The sequence below is a fragment of the Triturus cristatus genome, chromosome 3_1 (assembly GCF_964204655.1).
Source record: "Triturus cristatus chromosome 3_1, aTriCri1.1, whole genome shotgun sequence".
Classification (NCBI taxonomy): Eukaryota; Metazoa; Chordata; class Amphibia; order Caudata; family Salamandridae; genus Triturus; species Triturus cristatus.
This window is the reverse complement of record NC_140583.1, coordinates 369,635,811-369,663,355: the sequence shown is the minus strand read 5'-3', so window position 1 is coordinate 369,663,355 and position 27,545 is coordinate 369,635,811. Positions and strand designations below refer to the sequence as shown.

General features: G+C 50.2%; 1 protein-coding gene across 4 annotated transcripts in view; it reads right to left on the bottom strand.

Moving 5' to 3' along the window:
* The window catches only part of LOC146860290 (uncharacterized), a 135,844-nt gene that overhangs the window by 82,015 nt on the left and 26,284 nt on the right, over window positions 1–27,545 (bottom strand). For 2 of the 4 annotated variants that reach the window (XR_014979127.1, XM_085646333.1), the window contains 2 exons: window positions 19,687–19,757; window positions 13,937–14,942 (listed from right to left, as the gene is read on the bottom strand). Coding sequence is in view for 3 of the 4 variants with exons in the window: in XM_085646333.1 (XP_085502459.1) it covers window positions 19,742–19,757 (16 nt within the window). In the remaining variant the exon portion in view is untranslated. Of the gene's footprint in view, window positions 1–13,936; window positions 14,943–19,686; window positions 19,758–27,545 lie in introns of those variants that run through there. The other 2 variants (XM_085646332.1, XM_085646331.1) reach the window with 2 other exon arrangements.

The following is a 27,545-nucleotide window of genomic DNA, read 5'->3' as shown; positions in this document are numbered from 1 at the left end:
AGCCGAAAGATTAAGTGAGCGGGCCACCAAGTAGTCCACATTAGGTATAGGAGGGTAAGTGAGGAGTTGAAATTTGAGAGACGACCGAATGATCATCGCCACACCACCTCCAGCTTTGCCGACCGGGCGGTCGGCTCGAAGGGCATAGTAAGAGTCGGGGAGGATGGCCAGGAGATCAGGAAGGGAGTCAGAAGAGAACCAAGTTTCGGTCAGAAACAAAATATCAAGAGAGTCCGTGGTCAAGAGGTTAAAAAGAGCCGTCTGATGCTTGACCGCAGAGCGGGTATTAAGAAGATGAGCGAGGGCAGTAGTAGGAACTGGAGGGGGAGGGGGGGCAGGAGGGGGAACAGAAGAACAGGGAATAGGACAGTGAGTGAGAGGTACAGGATAGAAGGGGGGAGAGGCAAGGATACCGTGTGCGTCGAGATGTTGCAGCAAGGAGAGAGGGGGAAGAGGGGAGGATGACAGAGCAGTAAGCTGAGCTGAAGTGTAAATCACAGTGGGAGCAAAGTGTATGGCCCCTGGTCCCGGCCTGTCGCGGACGGGCACAGACGGGCTTAACTTAGGTGAAACTTCGGCGCGCCTTCGTCACGCCCGCTGCGCTCGTCCGCTGCGCTGCCGAGGGTGAGTAGTCATGTTATAGGGACACATGGAGAGTGATGGTCAATAGGGCGTGGCAGGGGGTGGAGGAGCCAAAGAGCTGCAGCGCGGCCCCCGGACCCGCCCAAGATGGAGGACCAGCCCGTCCCACACCGAGAGCCAGGTGAGGAGGGGGCGGTCAACTGCGGCGGTCTGGGTCGCGTGCGGGAAAAGGGGCAGCAGGGGAGAATCCTGGAGCGCTGTGTCAGGAGCGCGAGGAGTGCAAATGCAGGCGATCACAGTTTAAAATAGACGAACAGTCTCGTTAAATGAGCGTTGCTCCCGGAGACGCCTCGGGAGATCAGGAAGTAGCAGCAGGAATGGCCGCGCTAGCAGCCGACTGTCTGAAGTACCCTGCCAGGGGGGAGGAGCCAAAGAGCTGCAGCGCGGCCCCCGGACCCGCCCAAGATGGAGGACCAGCCCGTCCCACACCGAGAGCCAGGTGAGGAGGGGGCGGTCAACTGCGGCGGTCTGGGTCGCATGCGGGAAAAGGGGCAGCGGGGGAGAATCCTGGAGCGCTGTGTCAGGAGCGCGAGGAGTGCAAATGCAGGCGATCACAGTTTAAAATAGACGAACAGTCTCGTTAAATGAGCGTTGCTCCCGGAGACGCCTCGGGAGATCAGGAAGTTAGTCTGATTAAAATCAAAATAGTCTACATACATCCCCTCACAATTAAATAACTCATTTTTCAAGTTCCTTTGTAGATTAAGGAGTATATCAATCACTCACCATATTTTCTTTTACAGAATCTCTGCACTGTGCACCTCTCAGCAAAAGCAAAGAATGGAAAAGTTTCCCTTTCATTTTCCACACATATACATGTAAACATCAAATCACAATCCTTCGCACATAAACTCAAAAGCAAACACACATTTCTATTGGTTAAACATTTCAACCCTTTCCAACTGAAATACATTTCAACCCTTCCCCCAATCTGTCTTCTGCCTGTTACCATAGAAACAGGTCATGGAACACTGCACTGAGCTCAGAGGTCACAAGTTCAGCACACAATGTTCCTACACGAGACAGGAAGTGTGCTTGACTTTTCAACATATCAGCTTATCATATATAATGTTCCTTACAATCTGTTTTTGTTAACCAATAACAATCATACCTTTAAAAAACAAAAATATACACCCTACCTTTCAGTGTAGAAAGTTGTTATACAACCAATGATTTCTTGTCGTTTTTCAAAAAACGTTGCTGTGGATCCGCCCACCCACCGCGAGAGAATCCGTGCATCCAACGCGATAGGATGTGCGCACCGCGAGCGCATTTCGCCGCTTTTTTTTTTTTAAAAAGGGGGACCACAGGGGGTCCTTCTGGGACCCCCTAAGCAGATCTAGAGGGTCAGAGTATTTCCACTCTGCCCCCTTTATATCTTTTACACACTTATTCCCCTTCCATCTTCAGCCTCGCTTCTACCGAGGCAGAAAATGGCCGCCAACAGTTCCTGGTTTCGAATGTAGAGAGACGCTCGACAGCCAATTAGCATTCAGCGCGCGATCGGGAGGGTGCGCGCTCCGTTCGGAGAGGGTGCGCTTACGGTGCAGGATCCTCCGCGGCCATAGATATCACTAACTTTTTTACCGTAATTTTCTCAGGAACTACTGAACAGATTCACACCAAATATGCAAAAGGCACGAGTCCGAACTGAGGACTACCTCTTTGCCAAATTTGGTGTCATTCCGTTCAGCGGTTCGGGCTGTAGCTGCGACAACAGATACTATGGGAAATTGCATGGGGAAAACGCGTTTTGGGACCCCCCTCTTTTCTCGGCCCGCGCTTCACGGATCACCGCAAAACTTTCAGGGGAGGAGCGAAGCGGAGCTGGCCAAAAGTTTGGAGAATTTCGCGAAGATTCGTCAATCGGCGCCAAAGATATTCCCAATAGAATGTTGCGGATTTCCTATGGAAAATAGGTCCTAACTATAACTATCTACTGGCGACCGCCAGTAGATAATATATACATTATCTACTGGCGGTCGCCAGTAGATAGTTATAGTTAGGACCGTGTTTCCATAGGAAATCACAAAACTCTATTTTGAATAACTTTGGCGCCGGTTGACGAATCTTCGCAAAATTTTCAAAACGAATGGGGCGCTCCGCTCAGCTCCTACCCTGAAAGTCTCGGGGGGATTCGTCAAGCGGGGGCCGAGAAAAAGGGGGGTCCCAAAACGCGTTTTCCCCATGCATTTTCCCATAGGACCTTTAGACGAAGGTACAGCCCGAACGGCTGAACAGAATTACTTGAAATTTGGCAAAGAGGTAGTCCTCAGGTCAGGGAAGTGCCTTTTGCATATATGGAGTCAATCTGTTCAGTAGTTCCTGAGAAAATTGAGTTAAAAGCACATAAATATCTATAGCCGCGCACCGTGCGCGCACCCTAAAGTGCGCGAGCGTAATTCTGATTGGTGGTTAAATGTCAGCCAACGTTCGAATCGGTCGAATTCAGGAAGTGTCGGCCGCCATTTTGTTTGTTTTGAGTGCGAGAGTGAAAAAGGAAGGTGGCGAACGTGAAAAGGGGGCAGGGTAGAGAGTCCCTGACCCCCTAGCCTTTGTCAGGGGGTCCCTGAAGGACCCCGAAGGCAGAAAAAAACATTTTAATTTTTTTCAAAAAATCGCGGGGTGCGCGCACGGTGCGCGCACCGTGAAAAACCCTAAAAAAAAACAACTTTTTAATACGTAGTTTATTGTAAAATAAATATATAAAAATATAATAATACATACATAACTTAGCATTTAAAAAACCGTACAAATTCACTGAAAAAACCATAGGTTTCACACACATTATAGTTAGGAATAAGCATTTAAAAAACCTTGCAAATTCACTTAAAAAACCATAGGTTTCACACATGTTATATTTAGGTGGACATTTCACTCGTAAAAAACCAATGAAATTCCCCCGTTATAGTTAGTTCAGATAACTATAACTCGCGCGACCGCCACTCTATCACAAGGATGATGTCATCAGTGATGTCATGAGTGATGCCACTGACCAAGTCATGAGTGATGTAATATGTGATGTCATGAGCAGTGGATTGCGGGCGTGCGAGTTATAGTTATCTGAACTAACTATAACGGGGGAATTTCATTGGTTTTTTACGAGTGAAATGTCCACCTAACTATAACATGTGTGAAACCTATGGTTTTTTAAGTGAATTTAGATATATATATATGGATATTGTCTGAGATATGTTAAGTTCTTCAATCAAGGTTTTATTAATATAATTAAAACATAATGACCTGTTACCCTCTGCTCAGGAATCATGGGGTGAATTATACACTAACCATAAAATTATATATTTAATAAACGCTGTTTTATTGTGAGCCTCTTTGAATATTGAATGCACAGGGGAGAAGGATTACATAATTGTATGAACATTTGAAAATGAAAGTTGCGATCATCTCCTTTACTTTTCCCACACTCCACACATGTGAAGTTGTAGAGCATAGCAGCAGTATCCATCAATGGTGTGGCAGGATCACAATCTAGAATACAGGTGTCATCACAATGTCCATTGTACCACCATAAGAGTCACCGGACTGTTTCCAGGGCTGCATGATTCTTAAGTCTTGCCTACTAGACAGCCCATTTTGCAAGGCATAATATTAGTTTGTGGCGGGCTAACAGCCCATCCATTGCATACTATTGGTTGGCTTTATTGTCATTCTGCCAGTAAGTAAAAAGAAACAAGCATTGGCATAGCCAACAGGTCTCGCCTTTGAGACCTTATACGTTTTTAGCGAGGCAGCATATTACCCTGGGTGCTGTGCTGTCAGGGATTGAGGAGCTATGTAATTACAACACACCGGGTTATGCAGTCTGATTCACAAATACATGCTTGCCTCAGGAAACAGAATTAAATCTTGGTTGGTGCAGTGGAGAATAGTAACTTGTGTATTTTTAGTTCTGCAAGGTCAGAGCCTGTGTGAATATATAACATCAAGACAACTCCCACTTGTAAAGCTACAAGCCCATAGCTCCCCTGCCTTACAAGTCATTCACTGGCTCCCCATCAGCAGAAGATCCACCTTAAAGGTCCACTGCATTACACAGAAGGCCAAAAACACTAAGGGCTTAGTTTTCTACAAGTAAATCTCAAGAGATGCTCTCAGGAACGGGCACTTCAACCCGGACTGGTCCTTAGGTAATTATAAAGACCACCTACAAGAATGGTTGGTACAAGGTGAAAAAATCTGAAACTCACTTCCAATAAAGATAAGATCAACTGACAACCATCCAGAATTCAAAAGGACGGCAAAGACCTTGCTCTTCCCTAGCCAATGCCACAAAAAAAATTGACAGGCCAGACCTAAACATTATCACCCAATAAGGATAGGAACAAATTTGCCAGTGCAGGTGAGTTACACAACACACATCCTTCCACATAAATAATATAATTAATCCATACAAGAATTGGAAAAGGTGGCAAATAATTTATCATCCTCAGACTCCGATCGAGAGCCACTTAAGGAGCAATGGCCATAATGACTGAAATCGTGTTCAGTGGCGCTGGCAGTGGCTGAGCTTATGGGATGTCATGAATAATGGTACTCCTCAACAAGCATAAGGTTTTATTATTAAGAAAATACAGTTACATTTTACCATAGCATCAAGGTAAAATGTGTGAATTATTAGTACCTCATGCATGTTCCTCACATGGCCGAATTGCACAAGCGCATCCGAGAACACTAAGCTTCAGCATGAGCTATTTCAGTGGAACAGCAGCAGGGATGAGAGGCAGTGGCAAATAAAGCATGCACATGCTTGCATCCCGGCATAGGGGGATTGTTGTGGCCCTCAAGGGGACCTTCACAAGCACTACCCCTGCACAGGTGCGCACCATCTTGCTAGGTGGTCACTGAACTATCTGATAGTGTGTGGTGTGGTGCTCTAGCACTGAGGGAGTTGGGTTCAGTCTCTCGGGAATCCCTGAGGACCACATCTGTTGATAACGCTGCTGCCCCTCCCCGGGTGATACCACAAGAGACTGGTGTGGCCCCCTCACCATGCGAAAACAACAGTCCCGATTCAGCTTCGATTCTTGCCACTCAGCCTGAACACAACAACATGCCCTATCAAACTCGGATCAATAAATATCCACTCCGCCAACTTCATCCTTAGAGACCACACTTCTAGCAATGCAGCAAAGTTTGCAGTCCATTGATGCTAGAATAGATACCTTGAACCTTAGAATGGACAATATGGTAATGAAGCTGGATAAGCAAGCAGCTGTGGAACAGCGCATATCTGCCATTGAGGACGACGTGCAGGCCATCACTACCAAATGTTTAAATATGGAAAAAGTGTCAGAGCTGCTCAGGACAAAAAAATGAAAACTAGCATGCGCGCTCGTGCCGCAGTAACTGTCACATCACCAGCATACCTGAGTCAACTGTAATGTTGTCATGGTGGGCAGTCCCACAATGTTGCACTGAGGAAGGGTGGTCCTAGTTTAACCCCCTCAGACGTGCAGTAATGGGCCAGCCTGGTGTGCTGCCGGCCCGGGCGTGGTTAAGTTATGCACTGGCCACTGAAGGTTAAGTGTCATCAGGCTCCTTATGTCCACACCATTAGGCCTGATCAGCAACTCTACACTGGCGACGAGGTGGTCTTTCCACCCCGCCATGCCGCCGCACGTCTGCTGTGCCTGCCGCCTACACCGCCATCCAGGAGCGCTCCAGCCGCGTCTCCTGTGGCCTTCACACATCGTGCCCTGCCAGGCGCCTGATGCCCGTGCGGTGGAATTCCGGCGTCGGCTCCCAGTGCCACTTCCCACCTCCCAGTGGCTGCTCAACATACCGCACACGCTCGCGGGCGCGTGCTCACCAGCCACGAGCTTACCGGCACCAAGCCTGCCTCACCACGGATCTCCTGCAGCCCTGGTGTCTGGTAAGAACAGTGCCAGCTACTCCACGCTGCTTTCCTACCGGCGCCCTCGTCACCACGCGCTTCCTGCCAAGTGCCTGCCAGAGTGCCTCAAGGCGTTTGACGCCTGCCCTACTGCCTCCGCGACAACCATGTGGCTCCACACGTTGCCCAGTCTCCTACTGCCCATCCACGCGGCGCTGAGCTGTGCTATCCTGACTTCTTGCTAGGACGCCCTGCTGTAGCAGTGTGCACCCACCTATTGTGCCTCTCCCATCACAGCCACACCGACAGAGCCAAGAGCTCACTGCCTGCCCCACCTGACAGGGCCCCTCCCGGTGCTGATCCTAAGTGCATGCTCTGCCTGCTGGCATGCTGCAGTGAGTAATCCGTCCGCCCAGCCACACCTGCTGCCTTACCGACATGACGTCCATCCCACATTTGGAGCCTTTCACCGTCGCAGGTCTCCCACCCTCCCAGCCAGCGCGCTGGAAGGCATGGGTCAAGCGCCTAGAGACTCTGAGAAGACGACCCATGCTCCTTCACCTTGGGGGTGCGGGTATCCATAAAATATCAAAGACTGTGCGGGAAGCTGGGCCTCCGAGGAACTACACTATGATGCGCGACGCCATCATGGCCTATTTCGAGCCTTTTGCCAACCCCGACTATGAGCGTTTCCTGCTCCGCCAGGCGCGTCAACAGCCGGAAGAGTCAGTGGATGTTTTCTATTCAAGGCTGAAGAAGCTAGTGAGCACCTGCACCCTCCCGGACGAGGATGACGAAGTCCGGGCACAGTTCATCAAGGGCTGCGCGTCCTCCAAACTGCGCAAACATGTCCTTCAGGAGCACAACATGTCGATGAGGGACATCTTAACGCTAGGCCGCTCCAAAGAATTGTCCAAGGCCAGAGCGGCGCACATGGACGCCAAGCCAACTGCAACGGTTAAAGAGGAGCCGGTCTGTGCCATTCGAACCGACGATCAGGAAACGCAACAGATGAGCACCAGGCCAAAGACTCTGTCCACCCAATAGAGCTCACGAAGTTGCCCATGCGGGTGGTGTGGTGGTCCGCTCCCCCACGAAGGGGCCTGCCCCGCACATGGCAAGACCTGAAGAGCGTGCGGAAAGCTGAACCATTTCTCCAAGGTACGCCAGTCGACACAAAGGAGGAGGCAGAATGGCCCGCCACGGCGAGTTAGCACAATTGAACTGCCCCCGATGGTCCCCCCGACAGTGACATGGACGACAATGAGGCTGACGGTGCTACCATCCACCTAGTCAGAATGCTGAATGCTCTATCAGGTGCCCAACATGCCGCGCCCGTGTGTAAAGTCAACGTGCAGGAGCATGCCGTAGCTGCACTCATCGACACAGGAGCCCACATCAATCTCATGGCTGCCAGCGTCTACAGGAGCCTGCCCAACCCTCTAGCGCTATGCGCTACCAAAGTACAAGTCTATGCGATCGGCACCCATTCTCCACTTAAGCTGTGCGGTGTATTCCAAGCCAATCTCTCTCATGAGGCCGCACACCAACAGGCAAAGGTCTATGTGTCGCAAGAAGGATCGGGGCTTCTACTCAGCTGCCGCACCGCACAGAATCTTAACCTGGTCCACTTTGCATTCACCGTGCATTCACCGTGCATGCCCACAACCTGGACCACCTACTGCAAGGTTTCAAGGCTCTATTCAAAGGAATTGGATGCCTGAAGGGCCCAGCCGTCCAACTGCACATCGAAAAGTCAGTTGTCCTGATCACCCTCCACCACAGGAGGACTGCCTTCAACCTCCGCCCCAAAGTAGAAGTAGAACTACGCCTTCTGGAGAGGGCAGAAATCATTGAACGGGTGAGAGGCCCACTCCATGGGTGTCACCCATCGTCGTCGCAAAGAAACCGAAGCAACCGGAAGCGGTCCACATCTGTGTGGATATGAGGGTCCCAAACCTCGCCATCAAACGTGAACGCCACCTGACCCCCACAGTAGATGACATCATCGGGGAGTTAGCTGACTCCAGGTGGTTCTCGAAGATGGACTCCACCCGGACTCTCGCCCCATCACTGCCTTCTCCACCCATGCAGGACTCTGGCGCTACACTCGCCTCAACTTCGGAATCTCAAGCGCAGATGAACTGTTTTAAAACATCATCAAGAATGTTCTCCATGGGCTGGAAGGAGTGCTCAACGTGAGCGATGACATCCTGGTGCACGCACCCAAACTGGAACAACATCTCCAAGCCGTGTTCTCCCGCCTCCAAGACAGTGGACTCACCATCCACCGCGAAAAATGCAAATTCCTGAGGAGAGACATTAGCTTTTTTGGCTACCGGTTCTCAGACAAAGGCATTGGCCCTGACCCAGACAAAGTAAAGGACATACAAAATGCCCCTGCCCCAACTTCAGTGTCCGGTGTCCGAAGTTTCCTCGGCATGGTCAGATACTGCGGTCGTTTCATCAAGAATCTCTCTGACCTGACAGGGCCTCTCCGCGACCTCACCAAAACCACCAGCCACTGGGTGTGGGAAGCGGAGCAAGAGGAAGCCTTCCACAACACCAAAGCTGCTCTCTCAGCTGACACAATGCTGGTGCATTTCGACCCCCGGCATGAGTCCCAGTTGGTCGTGGATGCCAGCCCCACGGGCTTAGAAGCGGTCCTAGCCCAGCAGCAGACCTGTGGAGAATGGGCCCATCGCCTATGCCAGCCGGACGCTTACGCCCACGGAACAATGCTGTTCTCAAATCGAGAAAGAGGCCATCGCCATCCTGTGGGGGTGCTGCCATTTCCACATTTACTTGTACGGATACCCGTTCACAGTCATAACCGACCACAAGCCTCTTATCCCGCTGTTTCAAGGGTCATCATCACGCCCTCCCCCGTGGATATAAAAATGGGTGCTGCAGCTACAAGAATTCCAATTCACCATGGAGTACAAACCAGGAACCCGGAATCCGGCGGACTTCCTATCCGGACATGCCCGGCCTGTCACTGAGCCTGAAGCTGCTGAAGCGGCAGCGACAGAAGACTACGCGCAAATGATCATCGAACGGTCCAGACCACTCCCAATCTCGCTGGATGAAGTGATACAAGCCACCAGAGAGGATGACTGCCTCCAAATCGCCATCCAGGCAATCACCTCAGGAGACTGGAAACCGTTACAAAACCCGACACCATTCCGCACAATGGAAGCCCAAACCACTTTGAAGGCTCTTCATCAAGTACACCACGAGTTGTCTGTATCCGTATATGGCTGTCTCCTGAGAGGCCCACGCCTCGTCCTGCCAGAACGCCTTACTCACCAGGCAGCCTTCCTCGCACATGAAGCACACAAGGGAATTGTCAAGTCAAAGAACCGCCTCAGGAGCAAAGTCTGTTTCCCCGGCCTAGATCAACAGATCGAATCGATTGTCCAGCGCTGCCCAGTTTGCCTTGCAACCAGCCTACCCAGTAGACCCACGCTAGTGATCACTGAAGCAGGCCCCAGTGCCCCATGGGCAAGAGCCAGCGCGGATTTCGGCAGCCTACCGGGAGGGAAGTACATGCTAGTAGTCGTGGATGACTTGTCGCGATACCCTGAAGTCGAAATTGTCTCCTCTACGTTAGCAGGAGAAGTAATTCCCAAGCTAGAGAAGACAATGGCCACCCACGGCCTGATCGGAGAACTCCGGACAGACAACGGTCTGCCATTCACCAGTGCTGAGCTACTCGAGTACCTGACCTCCCACCGGATCAAGCACCGCCGGATAACCCCAAGCTGGCCCGGAGTGAATGGAGAAGAGGAACGTCTGATGCGGACTTTAAACAAGAGAATCCAAATAGCATTAACCGATGGCCACATCCTAGAACAAGCACTATACCAGTTACTCCGAGAGTACCGTCTCACACCCCACTGCACTACTGGCATCTCCCTGAGCCGCCAGTGTTTTCGTCGGGCAGTGACAGACACCATCCTGAACCATCCATTGTGGGCAGAGTCCCTGAACCTATCACTAGCAAGGCGGACGAAGACCAACCATGAAGCGTCCCAGAGGAGACATGCAAAAGAGAGCCCGATTGCCGTCGGTGACCGAGTGCTTGTGCGAGACCGCCACCCCGGGGGAAAGTTCAGGTTGCCCTTCGAAAGGGACCCGTGGACAGTGACCGAAATTAAGGTAATTAAATGTTGACAGCCTCACGAGGACACAAAAGCATGACCAGCAATGTTTTGTTCTTCAAGAAAGTCCCAGAAGACGAAGCTGAAGAGTTTCTGCCACCTGATGAACCAAGGACAGTTGAGCCAGGAAGCCCTCATGGTTCCCACGAAGAAACCAGTCAACACACCGCCTCCACTACGGACAATGACCAGGACACCCCAGCTCAGGAGAAGGCGGGAGACAAGGAGCTCGAGGGTGGTCAAGCATCCGGAGACAGTGACAGTCTGCCTGAGTCCTCAGCCACCCCTTCTGCGAGAGGCAGTCAGAGTCGATACTGCCTGAGGCCTTGCCCGAAGCCATCCCAGAAGTACCGAGACTTTGTAGCCTGCTGTCGACCTCGGAGCAGTGAGAGTGGCTGTGTCTGCAGACCAAGTAAGACTGTTCCATAAGCATCCTGTTGTTAAGGACTGATGTGTATCGCTTTTTGTTGTTCCCGTTCTCTTTGGTTATTCTGTATGTGTTCTGCTGTTCTCCTGGTAAACGAGGAATGTAATGTTGTCATGGTGGGCAGTCCCACAATGTTGCACTGAGGAGGAGTGGTCCCAGTTTAACCCCCTCAGACGTGGAGTAATGGGCCATCCCGGCGTGCTGCCGGCTGACGTGTGTGTGAATTAATAAATAGCCCGGGGAGCCCAGGCGTGGTTGTTACGCACTGGCCACTGAAGGTTATGTGTCGTCAGGCTCCTTATGTCCACGCCATTAGGCCTGATCAGCAACACTGCATCAACCAACCCTGGTAGACAAGAAAACTATGCGGAAATAGTGCTGCGAGAGCTCTTCGGACCGGCGGGGCTGTCCTCAGTACTCATTGTGGAAAGGGCACACCGATCACTGATGGCACCAGCACCAGGTGACTAGGCCACACACTACGCTGGGGATACTCTGGCCTTTCAACTGGCCTAGCCTCAGGATACACTAATAAGCTCCCTGCATTAACACTGGTGACCAAAATGTGTTGGTCTCTTTAGGCGCTAGCTGTCCTCCATAATATTTGGGCAGTAAAATCAATTGGTGTTGGCCTGCCCACATGAGGTGAAGTTATCTGTAATAGCCAACATGCCATTCCTGGCAACCGGAAGGGGCCTTTGGCCTCTAACAGCCCTTTGAGAGTATACCCCACGTGACAAAGACACTTGTTGATTTTATTGCATTTTGCTCTTTGATATGCTTTCTATGTTCTCTTGTCTCATTTTCTCTTTCTCTTTGTTGTTACAGAAATGGCTTTAGTATGGTTGAGATGCTGAAGTTGGAGGGGAAGGGAGTTGTATATGTTGTTAACTAACTAACCAGTGTATCACTTTAGTGCTATAGCGATTGTCATGTCACATATTTATGATACAATTGTGCGCATTGACACATGAGCTCACACAACCACCATGACCCACACGTTAGGGCATATTAGATTCCTCAATTGGAATGTGTGAGGCCTCAACAACTACAGAAAGACCAGACAGGTGTTTGCCTACATGGACCGGCACCATGTCCAAGTCGCATTGCTGCATGAAACGCACTATGCACACTCCACTGGGCGGTCGGTGGGCGCAAAATGGGCCAGCACTCACATCGCCTCTTCACACTAAACCTATTTCCAGGAATTCTTATTACTGATTAGGAAGGGAGTTCAATTTACACCTACACACTCCGCATCAGATGACCAGGGCCGTTACGCTATTGTCAAGGGCACACTGGACAGAATTGCAGACACTATTATAAACGCATGGGAAACAACCTTTACATCGCGGTAATTAGACCGCGATGCCTTTACAACGCGGTCGTTACAACGACTGTGTTGTTACAAAGCAATGCCATTACTACGCAAGTCATTACATCGACTTGCAGTAGATGGCACTCTAACATAAGGAATAGTATAATTTACTATTCCAACACCTTCCCTACTGTTGCGTAGACTGGAGTTGGAATAGTAAATTATACATTCCTAATGTTACAGGGCCATCTACTGCAAGTTGATGTAATAACTTGCGTAGTAATGGCATCGCGTTGTAACAACACTGTTGTTGTAACAACCGCGTTTTTACGGAATGCGATGTATTTGCATGCGTTGTAGCATGCTATGTTCAAACACATATATGCCAAACACAGACGATCCGAGTTTTATACTCAGATACAAACAATTTTGCTACAAACAGCATACCATAGACTTGAAAGTTCACTCGAATTGCAACACAACCGATGTGATCTATGACATTCTGTGCCCTTGCGACAAATTGTACATTGGACAAACTAGACAAAAAGTAAAAACAAGAATACTACAACATTGTAGCATAGCAGGATCAGATGCGGAACAGTAGGAGCACCCCTAGTTGAACATTTCACCACTAAACTACACAAACCTGAATCAGATGGCTGGTCCTTGAGAAAGTGACCATGGGTAACAGGGGTGGGGACATCAATTCCATTTTGAACATAAGGGAATGCAAATGGATGTATACATTGGACACACTGAACAATAAACTGGAAGGTACATATGCCCAAATGTCTATCCTTGCTGCTGAATAATATTGTTTAAGACCACACAGAGTTACTTTTGTTAATAATACTTCTGTATTTACATGGTTATGTCTTTTTCATCAACCACTTACTAGTTTCTTACCAGAAGGCATTTGTTCTACATGTTAAAACATTTGTATACAAAATGTAACTTTCTCCTAAGAGGCTTGGTGAATACATCTACTTCTATGAGGGTTATTTCCATTTGAGATTTATGCAGGCTACATGTAAACTATTCTGATCCATCCAGAATATCCTGTTTATGAGCACGATCCATGTGGGTTTTTAAGAAACTGTTGGACCTTTTTTCATTCTTCAATTTTATTTATACACACAGACATTTGGCACAACAGTAAATCCTTGCATTTGTCACAACGTTTATGATCTACATACAGACCGCCGGAGTAATCAGGTTTTACACGTCCTCTGACGTGCAGTCATTCAGCTGCTGCACCCAACGTGCACACTCACCCTCCATGTCCATTTAACGTAATTTGTAACTGCCAGCTCATTTGGTTACCGGATTTGGAGTTGTACGGATGTTTAAAGAGGTGAGGGGCCCTTTAGCATTAGCAATCCTTTTCGCTTTAGCTTGATTAATTTTGTCTTTAAATTCACAGCGCATAGTGCCAATATCAGCCACACTCACCAGTCCTCTTGCAGCAACATACGGGTAGCATAAATAAGCAGACAAGACAACTTTTGGTGGAAAAAATTGCTGCAGGTTTATTAGCATACCAAATATGCCAACATGGTGGGTTATCTTACAGGCGATCCAAAGGCAAGCCGCCCCTCGCGGCCTACCACCTGATGGGCCAACTTGCACCGTGGTCTTAGCCAATCGGTGCTTAGCGGTTGTGGTGAGGGGATAGCCCCTCCCCCTTACGGTGAAATCTTGTTCCACCATATAACTCACGGCCCCCCCCACGAGGGGCGGAGCGTTCAAGCGACCCCTGGTTGTACAGGTTTCCAACCGCCCTTAGGACAGATGGGGCGCTGTCGCACCCCAGGGTCCACCGCACAGACTTCCTGGGGATATTGGGCCTCAGCACCCTCTGTGCTCCAGAAGAGGGTACCCCTGAGTACCTTTCCGCCTCTGGATCGCCATGTAACTCCGCCACAGCCCTGGGTGTGGTGACCGTCGCAGCCAGGGCCCCCCACCAAGGCCGGCGCTCCTATTTGCATCCTGATATTTCTAGGGCCTCCCCTAGGTCAAGGAGGAACAAGTCCATGCCTATTCTGGAGAGATGTTCCCCATCGTCGTCGAAACACCCTATGGATTTCACATGAAGCAAACCATGCCTTGTGAATCCGAACCCCATTTGTTCGGTGAATTTACACATTGCGCAATTGACTCTCCTGCGAGCAGCCTCCATTGCTTCCCCAGATCGTGCTCCCTGCCACAGGAGCCGTGGGGTGATCTCCGACCACCACAGTTCACATGTCCCTAACTTATTGCTTAATTGGCAAAGAGTGGCTTTCATATCTTGAAGCAATGTCCTCTTACCTAGTGCCATCAGGTCGTTACCCCCCAGATGAATGACCAGCACGTTTGGGGGACTCGGCACTCCCCCCAGTCTCTGCTGCAGTTTGTCCAACAACCCATTCCATCGCATGCCCTGGTAACCCAGCCAAGTTATCTCGGTGTTTGAATAGCCATGCCTCCACTTCCTGTTCGCAGCCCACTGTGCCAATCTGCTGACGCCAGAATGGCCAATCACCCAGACCTTTGTTCCTGGTAAATAAAGAAATGTGAAGTTTGTAAAACGTTTATTACCACACAGCACGCCATAATGAAACATGTAAATTACACTAACTCCCGCCAGTACCCGGGAAACCGGTTCCTGCAGGCAAGCCAAATAACGTGGCACATGGCCATACACAATTGTACACAGTAACTTAAAACACAAAGCCCCCGTCCCACACCATGACCGGGCTGCAGAAAAGCACATAAAGTTTGTGGGCTCATGGACGAATGTATCTTTTGAAACAGTGGAATTGCCAGCGCCCCACTTGTTTGATACCCTCTGCTGGCAAGCCTTCCTTAAATGCTGTAGTTGCTGCCCCAATGCGGAAGGAGTGGCTGCAAAAACGCTTGCTAGGGTCCTTGTTACCAGATAGCGCCAGGCACGCATGCATGATGTGTTGCACCTGGTACTTAGTAAGGGGCGAGCTGTACGCGTGTATGAATAAATAAGCGTCTGCTGCCGGACGCAGGGCCGTGTAGGCGGAGAGCAAGCTAACTGGGCAATACCTCCCGTCCCCCAAACTGTGCAGCCAGAAAACCCTGCCCTTGCCGCTCTGATCTGTCTTCGACCTTCAAAGGGTTACTTTAAGGGAATCCCCAGCGAGAACCACATCCTTCCAATTCAGAGCCACCCCAGACTCATCATTCTTCGCTCTGGCCACCAACTCACTAATGCGAAGTGCCCCAAAGAAAGCCAGGCTGAACGCGGCAGCGAACAATGCTGCCTCAAACTTTGAGTGAGTGGCTTCGTTCATCCAATCTAGCATCCCCTGGAGTGTCTCAAAGTCTATAGGGGACCTGCTATCCGGTGCCTTAGGTTCGCTCCTGGCTCACCCTTTTAATGCCGCTCTGACTACAAAAGAACTCGTTGGGTCTGACTCCTCCTTGAGTCTAGCGTGGTGGCTGATTGCTGCAAGGTAGCCCGCTATCCAGGAATGGCTCTTCCCATTGTCTTTAGCCCACAATATGAAGGACTGCACTCTGGCTGCTAAAGATAGATTGCCTCCATCCCATGGGCCCGTCATTGAGCAGAATTTTTTCACACAGGATTTATATCTCTTGTTAGTCCCCGGCGCTAAGGATAACTCGCCCAGGCCCCTCATACATCTCGCCACTTCAACAGGAACCACAGGTGTGCTGGGAAAGGTGTCCCCTCCTCTCTCGCTCTCGGCCATGCCTCCCGGAACCGGTGCCACTGAAAACGAGAGAGAGCATCAGCCGCTGTGTTCTGCACCCCCTGAATGTGTCGCGCCCTGCATTCAACATTGTTGTAAAGACACGCCCGCACCAACTCCCTCAAGAGGCACAGAACCAAGGGACAACTCGCTGACTGAGAGTTGATGGCCTGCACTACCGCTAGATTGTCAGACCAGAAAAGGACCCTTTTGGCCGACAGAATTGTTGGCCATAAATGGAAAGCCACCACAATGGGGAATAACTCCAGCACTGTGATGTTGGACGTGATCCTTTTCTTGTGCCAGGCATTGGGCCATTTCTCAGCACACCATTCCCTGTCTAGAATGGCTCCGAATCCTTCCCTGCCTGATGCATCTGTGTGTAAGGCTAGGTCAGGGCTGCCTGCCCAGGGGGCCCTCCAAATTACTGACCCGTTAAAGTTTGCCAAGAAATCCGCCCACATGGCCAGGTCAAGTCTCATGCCTTTACTTAGCTTGACCATGTGGTGCTTTCTTAAGACCCTGGCCAACCTTCTGCCAAATACTCTTCCAGCTGGTATGACCCTCGCTGCAAAGTTCAGTTTTCCTAAGAGCCCTTGAATGCATTCTAGAGTGGCTTTGCCCTGTGCAACCACAGACTGAATGTGTTGTGCGAGGTCGCGTACCTTGTCTGTAGGTAATCTGGATTCACCCGAGATGGTGTCTAGCTCTATCCCCAAAAAGGTCAAGACCTGTGCTGGACCCACCGTTTTACCCGGTGCAAGGGGGACCCCCAAATGCCTGGCCAGCTGTTCAAAATCCTCGAGGGCTTGCTTGCAGTCCTGCGTGCCCTCACTCCCTATGAACAGAAAGTCATCTAGATAATGAGTCACCCCTGCCACCCCGTAGGTATCCTGGAGGGCCCATTGCAGGAAGCAACTGAACGCCTCAAAATAGGCACAAGACACCGCGCAGCCCATGGGCATGCATCTGTCAAAAAAGTACCTGCCGTCTAGCCTGAAGCCCAGCAGGTGATGGCTGCTCGGGTGGACTGGTAGCAAGCGAAACGCAGATTCAATGTCCGCCTTTGCTAACCAGGCCCCTCTGCCTGCCCTCCTGACTAGGTCCAAGGCCACGTCCAGAGTACAATAAGACACAGAGCAGGTGCCCTCCTGCAGCCCATGGTTGACTGATGCCCCTTCTGGGTAAAAGAGGTGGTGAATGAGTCTAAAGGCCCCTGGGTCCTTCTTGGGCACCACCCCCAGGGGAGAGACCACAAAGTTGTCGAGTGGTGGTTGCAGAAATGGACCCGCTACCCTGCCCAAAATCCTCTCCTTCTCTACCTTTGCCCTGACTACCTCCGGATGCTCTCTCGCAGACCTGAGGTTGTCGGCCTCTCGCCTGCCCAGGGGGCCCACGTAGGGGATTTTAAAACTTTCATGAAACCCAAAAAGCAGTTTGTGGCTATCTGTTGCGTTGGGGTATCGTCTAAGAAGAGGCGTGATGTTCGCCAGGCTGACAGGGGAAGGGCCTTTGGAGAAAAGCCCGAGGGAAGTTGGACTGACAGCGGGGAGAAGACAAGTGCGGAGGGTGGGGCATAGAGATGTTGTACTCGGTAGTGTTCCTGCCTCAACTTTATTGCCCGCCTTTGTCGGCTGGCTGCTTATCCCACTTGGAGTGGCAGGAAACTGCTGTGTGGGGCCCGCCACATGTGCTACACTCATGCTGGAACTTGCAGGTCTTGCCCCAGGAGCAAGATCCATTGTTAAACAGGCGGCATGAACCCGGGGGGGACCTCCTGAAACCTCCCCTCTGTCCCCCTCCCCTACGTGCCCCGCGAAATGACTGTTTGCCCCTTCCGGTTGTTGGAAATGACCCCTTGGAAGACGATTGTCCCCCCTGTGTATTTCCCTGGGTGCCTACACTTTGCTGTGAGCGTGAACCCATATGGTCCATCCAAAGCTGGACCTCTTTTTGGTCCCCCCCCCCCATCTCCGGGCACTGAGACATCTTCCTCCTGAACTCCCTGTCATAGTTCAACCATCCAATGCCACCCTACCTCATTGCCTCGTTATGGATGGTCCTGGAGTACTGCACCAACCCTGGTCCCTGTTCCGGAAATTTCTCCATAGTGACGGATGCTAGGATGGAGAAGGCCTCTAGCCAGTTAGCTATGTTCTTCTCCGGCCACGGCTGATATTTTACTTTTTTGTCATCCTCCTTAGCCCCCATTTTCCTGGTGTCTAACCCTTCTTGTCCCAGCATTAGCAAGGTAAAAATGTCCACAAAATCCCTCCTCCAAATTCCCTCTTTGGCTGCCTGGGGTACTTTCCAGGCTAGAGAAAAATGCCCACACAGCAGGGGTGCAGTCGTTAATTGCTGTACCAAGTTGGGCAAGGGAGTGGCTGTGAGAGCAGTCGTAGGTTGTAGTACCAAGGTGGGCAAGGGAGCGGGCGAGATGGAAGACAAAACAGCTGTGGCCCCCAAACTTGTATTGACTGTCGAAGTACTTGGGCTGGCCGCTATGGAGGGGAGCGAGACGGGAGTTGGCGCTGTGCTAAGCACCCCAGACGTAGGTGTAGGAGGAAAGCCCACTGCCGGAGTATGTCTAACCTGCCCCCCTGGCTCACCCACACCTCCTGCCCATACACTTGTCGCCGCTAAAGTGGCTCCTTCCTTAGTGCCCCCACTGGGGCACAAAAGTGCGGGGCTGGTAGACACAGAACCTGCTTGAAGCTGAGTCATGAAACTGTTCATAGTGTCCAAGAGTTTGGCAAGCTCATCCCTAGTGGCGTAGTTACCTTGGGCCGCGGTACTGTCCAACGGGGTAAGCGGCCCCGGGGGCGTGGGCGTACCCAGCGCTGCAACGACCTCCTTGGGGGATTTGAACTGCTCTGCTCCTGGGTGGTGGCAGCGGATCTGCTGGGAAATCCCTGGACGTGGGTTTTGCGGACCCGCTTGGGCCTAGATGGGCCTGCCTCAGCACCGGGCTGTTGTTCCGCAGGAGGTGAATCGCCGACGATCCCAGAGTCCTCCTGATCAGGGGCGTTCAGGATGCCATTGGCCCATGCCAGGCCTTTGCTCTTGGCCATCTCAAAGAAATTGGCCCACTGTGCGTCCTGCGAATTGCCCGGCATCGTGTCGTCCACCTGGGATCTCTCCGGAAAAAGGGGGGGGTGAGCCCTGGCTATCCATGGCGACCTTCGACTCCACACGGGCCCCTGATCTGAGGAGATAAATTATGGGATCAAAACATGATACTGCTTGGTTGAAAATTGCGGACACCTCGAGCCCCCTGCTTCCCCAGACGCTCCTTGCCCCCCAATCCCCTATACTTACTTATTGTGCGATAGCGGGAGTGGACCTGAGGCATGATGCGCCCGAAGGCTGCTCAAAGTATGCCCTGCGTGTGCTGATGACAAGTGGGTGTGCTGGGGGGAGAAAATGAAACGTTAGCGGGGGACTGTGGTGCGCGAGCGAGACACTAAACGCCCGCCCTCATAGAACCCGGTGGTCCCCCGTGGGACCCGGACCCATCTCTCCTGTTTCCACCCAAAGGTGTAATCCCTGACCAATACCTGTATCTCAAGCTGTCCAACCTCTTGCGTCCGACCCCTAGCGACGTCGCAATCCTTAATTCTTGTTTGACCTGGAATAAAGAAAAGATTCATTATTGTGCACTGGACGAGGCCAGCGTCCATGACCCAAAGTGCCCTGTCGCCTCTTCGCTGCAGACCCCTGGGACCCAGGACCCTGCTGCGGCCGTGGACCCAACGTACCACCGTGCAGCTGTCCCCAAATGACTGACAGCACCTGCAAAAGGTACACATATACTATAGCGTCCCACCACTATGTCCATCCTGCGTTAGTCCCCTCCCATAAATGGCCATTACCCAGCACAGAAATAGCGTCCCTAATACATATAAATGACTTTGCTTTCCAAATATGTTATAATTGCAAAACGTAATTTTATGGAGAAACCCCAATGATACATTGCTGCCTGCCTTAAGGTCCTATTACGCCCATAAAGGTTGCCCTCAACTCGTTCCAAGGCTGTAGCAACCTGGTGTTCCCATACGGCCTCCCATCCAAGTCCAAACCAGGCCAGACCCTGCTTAACTTCAAAGCTGGACCCTGCTGGCCCTGCACTCCCGCACACATAAACACATTACCTGTGATGCACACACTCCCACGTACACCAGGCACGCCAGTGCTGCACGTGTCCCACGCCCCGTGCGGCGGTTTGTAGCTATCCTGCCACAGCTGGCTTGCCGACCTGTGAGTAAGCACGCACCTCCCTGTCCAGGGTAACTCGCCCTGCCGCACAACATTTAAAACATGTGCCCCGCAACCCTCAGTCAATATAATTTTGTTATCACAGGATGTGGGGCCCAAACCAAGGATCGAAACGGCTTTCTCGCGCGCCAAAGGGCCGCAGCTCTGACCGCCAGGCCACAACCCCTCCGTACGCAAGCTCGAGTTATGCTAGCATCGCGCATGCTCACTGGTGCGAACGTAGGTAAGGAACGCTTCCTCGGCTGGCCGGCCCGCCCCAGGTAGCCCCTACAGGCTGAAAACAATTGCGGCACACAAGCACTGTTGCTGCCGAATGGCATGGGCGCAACCGAGCAATCGCGCAAACATCTGGGCACAAGCGCGCCGAGTTAGCACACAGGCCCCCACTCCCAAACCGATGCGGGCGGCCATGCCCGCCCGCATCGTGCCGCGGGCACAGGTGGTGGCGGGCCTCACCGGGACAAACTCAAGCGGTCCCCGCCATCCATGAGCCCCCGCAACCCAAGCGCCGAGTAGGAGGCCATGGCCTCCCCCAGACAACCTGCACCCATGCGGTCTCCGCAATACATGCCACGACAGGAAAATGGCCGCTCCCTCCGCTCACGCAAGGCCTCAGGAGTCCCCCCACATCACCCAGGCTGGCTACCCGTACCGCACACAGGACGGATGGGAGTCGACCTACTAGCTTTTTCCCCCTCCCGCAAGGCAGCACATAGAAGGCCCTACTGACCCTCCCCGCAACTGCTGCTGCAAAACACATCGCGGTCGGGCCCCCACCCCTCAAATCATCGACAATCGCAGTGGAAATGGGTGGCGGGAAGGCCTGCTGGGGGAGGAAAGGACCCCGGAGATCAATCGCGACCTCGGCAGCCGCCGCAGGCCTGGCTGCCCTCTTCTCCACCTATCGTAACGGCCTAGTCAGACCTGGGCCCCCAGAGCCCGCGAGGCAGGGGACCCCGCAAGCCAAACACCCGGAAACGCGGGAGAGGATCCGGTCCCTCCGGTGCTGTGTCTGCCGGTGGGCGAAGGAAAGTGGGGGCACACGGAACCCAGCTGCCCCCCACATTCCCCAAAACCGGCAACCCCAGGGCCCGCTCTGGGCCTGGGTAGCCCGCAGAGATGCCCGTCAACAAATGGGAGCTGACCGAACCCCACCAAGGTGGCCCACCACAGCAAAGCCACCCCGCCCTGATGCAACTCCCCGAAGGGGAGGAAACGGGCGAGAGGGGGGATATGCACTCACCATGCTAACAAAGATCGGCAGCTCCTGGGTCGCGTCCAGTTGGCGTCAGGGCGAGGGAACAAAGAGGTCGCAGGGGGGCGGGGGAGGACAATATACCTTTCCCCGACCCCCCACCGGACGAAAATGACGCGCAGGGGGACCCCAACCGGGGTCTCTGGAAACACTAGACTGCCCAGTGTGCCATCTTGTGGCACTAAAGGGGCTTCCCTCTTATGAGGGTCCCCTGCGTGGACAGTCGGTCAGCCCGCACTTTATTTAACAGCGTACAGCGCGCAATATCATGGTTTCCGCGGACCGATTTTGGCCGCTGGCTTCATTTGTGTTATCCTCTCAAAGTGAGGCTGCGGTTGCAGATGAGAGCCGTTCACAATTAGAAATACTAGTCTCCATACTGAGGTATTTGATCTGTTTCCTATACTGCCATGACAACTCGACTCTCGGTGGCCGCTTGAGGATCCCCCTGGTCTCCCTACTGGGACACATGACCTTTTTGACATTATGGTTTTATTCCACTGTTCTTTTTTTTCAGGATGTTTCATCTCAAACCATTTCTTTTTAAATATCATAGACTACTCTACATTGTCCATTTATTTTAGATTCATCTGCAAGATGCCAGTGATCTTTTAACCTGCCATCTTTTATGTACGCGCACGGATGGCCGTACGCTCACCTTTTCGAGTAAGTGTCTTTTTGCACAGTGTGCACACGTAGCCACTTGCCGTTATTCTCCATTATTCACGAAGGCATTTTCTCTACGTCTAGGAGCCCTGCTGAGCCCAAACCTTCACTCAATCTCCCCAGCTGCAAGGAACACGCTGGATGCAGTGGCGTAATTAAACTTGAGGGGGCCCTCCTGCAAAGTACATGGAAGGGGGGGCTCCCAGCGGCCCAGCCCACCACCTACCTCTTTTCCCCACCACCCAAAAACCTGGTATATTTGTATTTGAAAACGCCAACATTTAATTAAATGCCTCTCGTTCAAAGTTTTAATAAGAAAGTGGGAAACACTCTTAATATATAAACTACACCATTTGTAACATTATTGTCTAGAGCAGATTATTTAACTGAGACAACAATTAGAACAATGCCAAGGAGTGGTCCTATTCGCTTAGAAACTGCCTATCGCTTAATAACAAAGAACTATGAACATCTGTTGCCATATACACCCCTGCTTCTGCACCATTCCCATAACATTACATAAGGACACATTCATTGTTGTTAGGCACAGGTAGATTAAGTGAATGGCCCAGAATCACAGGATGCTGATCCGATGCCCAGACTCGAACCTGCTCTAAAGTAGGCAGCTCTGGTCGCTACGCCACACCCTCTTCTCGCTTCTGCAGCCGCCATGGGTTCAGACACCGGAAAATGAACATAACTTCTGCAGCGCTGTGAAAGGGAACTAGAAATGAAAGGGCAGTGGCCTCGATAGGAAAGTAATTAAGAGTTTAATGCCAGGAAGGGCGTCCAGTCCGTTACCCATTTACCCGCAAATATCGTCATTCACTGGTGGGGCAGGGCGGCTGAGGACACTGGTGTAAAACGTAGTCACGCGGCGGAGGCAAGGCACGCGAGGGGGAGGGCAGTGAATCAGGTCGCACAGCTGGGGTACCTCGGCTCCGGGGCGCCCAGCATCTGGACATAACAGTCAAAGTCTTCCTGAACTGCTGTTAGGGTGTCTGGGCGCTAGAAGTGGTGTTTCTAAATATGCAGAGCGCCGATTTGTGATGCTGACATGTCTCATGTGACTGTGGCACTTTGAAGATGTGCCATTTCAGCTGCCTGCCTTGGCGCTTCTCTGAAGTTTAGGTAGTTCTGTAAAGCACACGAAAGTCACAGTTCTAATGATATCCCGTGTTATTGTGTGGCTCGAGCCACGCAACAGCAACCCTGGGTAAAAGCTGCCCGCGGAATGAAGAGTAGTGAACATTCCATACCTGAACTTAACACACTGTCAAGTCAAGTCAAATGATCTTTATTCGGATATCTTAAAAACATCCATAAAAGTACATATAAATCACAACAATCATCCATATTAACAATGAAAACAACATTTGGTGGCTATAATATATACAGTGGGGCAAACGTTAGTGCAAATAAGCAATGTGCAAGTTATACAGAGGTAGTTCAGGCTTAACAAACCGTGTTCATTATTGCTCAAAATCAGACAGCAAAAGATAAAAAGATGGATAACTCTAAAAATTGCATCCATAAAAATATATGTAAATCACAACAATCATCCAAATAAGCCAGTAAAAAACAAACATTATTAACCATAGCATGTACAGAGGAACAGCTACTGTGCAAAAGTGCAATATGCAAATGGTGCAAAGAAATACTACAGCCTTATCAGGCCATATTCATTGATGCTCGGGAACGGACAGCAGTTTGGAGAAAACGACTAACTCTAAAAATTACATCGTCTGAACTTAACATCAATAGGTCTCTAAAAGCCACGTTAAAATCCGTCAAAGCACTATCTCTAAAATAGGGGATTAGGAAGTGTTTGGTATATTTGGCATAAAAACCACAAAAGAGTGTAAAATGTAACAAACTTTGTTTACCACCTAGGTTACAGGGGCAGCTTAAATTTCCCAGATTTTTGATATAACCTAAGGGAAAACAGAGTAAATTTACCACACTTCCGTCCCTGAACCGAAACAACAGGCTCCTGTTCCATCTACCCAGTTTCTTACGCAAGTAACCCTGAGGCATATTGTAGGGCCTACCACATGGTTCCTGAATGGGGATGTACCTGAGGATAACTGGCTTTACAAACTCGATCTTTTCTCTATTTTCTCGGTACAGGTCGTATAAAGCCCTTTTTACTATGTTCTTATGCGAGCAATCTATTTTCTGGGGTGCTGAAAATAGATGCCCCATTTCCACACTTTCTAAACTCTTCTCTACTGCCCTGAGCCAAGGAATATAATTGGCCCGCTCGCTTTTTAGGCAGTCTGAGATAATATCGCGGGTCAGGGAGGCAGTAGGGTTCCGCCATATTTTCAACCAGAACAAAGCGGGTCTTGATTTTATAAAGTCCTCTATATAGGGGAGATTCAGTTCTCTATGGCACACATAGGATGGGGCCGAAATGACCCCCCCAGGGCCTTCCTACAGAATTTATTCTCTTCCGTCTGTATATTGGTACAATTTGAATATCCCCACACGTCAGCGTCATAGGTTCCTGTGGGTAGGCACTGGGTTCTATAAATTTGTAAAAGTGGCGAAATGACCTCAGCATGTTTTGGTTGACGGAGGGTGATTATAGAGTTAATGGCTTTACCCAATTTGTTCCTCCCTCTGGCAACGTGGGGTTGCCAGGATCCGAAGTGAGAAAACAACAGGCCTAAGTAGGGGAAAGTGCAAGTGCATTTTAAAACGTTGTTCCCTGACATGATATGTTGAATTTTGTGTTTCTTTGGGCCGCAAGACATTATATAGGATTTTTTTAAATTGGTGCATAAGCCGAGATCGGCCATGTAAGAGACAAATCCTGAAATTAAAGTGCACAGTGCATTGGGTGTGCGTCCCATAAGGACCGCATCATCCGCATAAAGAAGTGCAGGAAGTGGATTACCATTGATGTGCGGGACATCGGTAGTTAGTTTGGCCAGAGATGTGCTTAGTTCATTTATGTATAAAATAAAAAGCAGGGGGGCCAAGACGCAGCCTTGTCTTACCCCCCTGCCTATTAAAATATCGTCCGAGATCTCACCGTCATTGTTTATTCGAACACGGGCTTTTAAATCACTGTGTAGGTGGGCCAGAAAGTGGACCAAAGGTTCATCTAAGCCATAACTCAACAGAACTGACCATAAACGGGAGCGATTAACAAAATCAAAAGCAGAACTTAAATCCATAAAACCTAAATAAATTGGGGATTTTTTAGCTATAGTGTATTTGGCTAGAATAAGATTTAGGCATTGCTCCACGGTCCCTACATTACTTCTGAAGCCTAGCTGGCATGGGTGTAAAATCGTGTTTTCTTCGGCCCAATTACTGATTTTATAAAAAATGACCCTGCCCAAGATTTTCAAAGTATTATCGATTAACAATATTGGGCGATAACTGCCAGGGTCAAGTCTGTTACCTTTTTTAAAAATTGGTACGATAGTACTATTAGACCAAGAATCAGGCAGTAGGGTGTTAGATAAATTATTAAAAACATTGCAAAATAAAGGTGACCAAAAGTCAGGCTCTGATTTAATTAAGTCGATGGATAGTCCATCAGGGCCAGGAGCTTTGTTCCCTGCACTTTGTGAAATAGCTTCCTCCACCTCCATTTTGGAAATGTTCGGTAACTTGGGGGGCTGTAAATTTACCATAAGAGGAGTCGGTGCCATATAAATATATGAAAAATGCTCCACCCACACATCCCCTAATATGCTACAATTTATGGGGGTGATATTAGATCCAATCGATCTCAAGTTCTTGACCTCGCTCCAAAACCCAGCAACGTCCTTCGTTGCTGCTGTGCGTACAAGGGATTCCCAATGGGTTTTTAGAAGCTCTTCAGATCTTGTTTTTAGGGTACGCTTGTATCTTGACCTCAGAGTCCTCACCAGTAACTGATCTGGTGGATCAGCTGTGAGGGCAGCCCTTAGTTCCCTATTAGCCTTGGAGCATAGGTTGTCAAACCATCTTGGATTTTTGTTAGTGTTGACTGGGGCTGGTTTGAAAATCTCCTTTTTTATTGCCTTACACAGCCCAGAAAATGCTTCAACAATGGCATGTCCGGGGTTGTCGGTGGGTAAGCAGGTGGATACTAGTGAAGGCTGCGATTTTATAATGCGAGCTAGCACCCCCTTGTTGTCAATCCCCTTCCAGACCACCCTAAGTTTGTCTGTCGACACGGCTAAGTTTTTAGCCCCGATTTCTCTCCGATTCACTGTTTTTTTAATAGATTTAAAACAGGATAAAATCGGGTGATGGTCACTGTATATGGTACTAACGACTGTGGCCTCTAGTAAAAGATCCGCGAGCAGGGAGGTTGTAAATACGTAATCAATTGTAGATGCACTCCCACGCCCGACGTAGGTGGCCACAGGGCCTTTATTTGCGTCAATATTTGCCTTTTCCATAACATTTACTAGGTCCCGTGTGGCTAGATGGTTAGACAATTCTTCACCTCTTTTACGAGGAGGAGTTTTACGGTAAATATGTGCATTAAAGTCTCCTCCTAAACATATGCCGTCAAGTTTACCAAACTTTTGACCATCTGTGATTTCATCTATAAAATCAAACAATTTTATAAAATTCATATTAGGATGTGTTGTGAAGTCGTTATTATAAAAATTAATTAAACATAGTCTTATTCTACTGATGTAAAGCATGGCCTGAAAACTCGTATCATTTGTTTCCAATAGTTCTATTTTAACTTCTGCCCTAATTTTAACCCAAATGGATAGTCCCCCGCTGGGTCTGCCCATGGCCGGGATTGGTACAATTTGATTATAACAGCTATGACCCTCAAAAAGTAGAGGACTGGTACACCAAGTTTCTTGAAACATTAGGATGTCAAAGTTAAAAACCCAGTCCACCCAGTCCCTAACTTTTACTTTCGCATTAAGACCTGCTATATTCCAACTCAAAATTGTCAAATTATAATTCAAGGATGGCGTGGCGATGGAATGGCTAATGGTTTTAAGGTGAGATGACAATGTGGGCGCTTTAATGCCATTGGTGCCCTTTGTAATGGGGTAAGTTGACGATTCCCCCACTGTGCCAGGTGTGTTACTATGATTCCTGGTTACTGAGTCTGGGATGGTAACTGATGGTCAGTCCAGGGTACCCAGCTCAGACAATGCGCTGAACCTATTATGCAGTGGGAAAGGTGGTGGGACAGGGCTGGGTAATCTTTGATGGAGTCTATAGAAGTAGCCCAGTGGCAAAGAG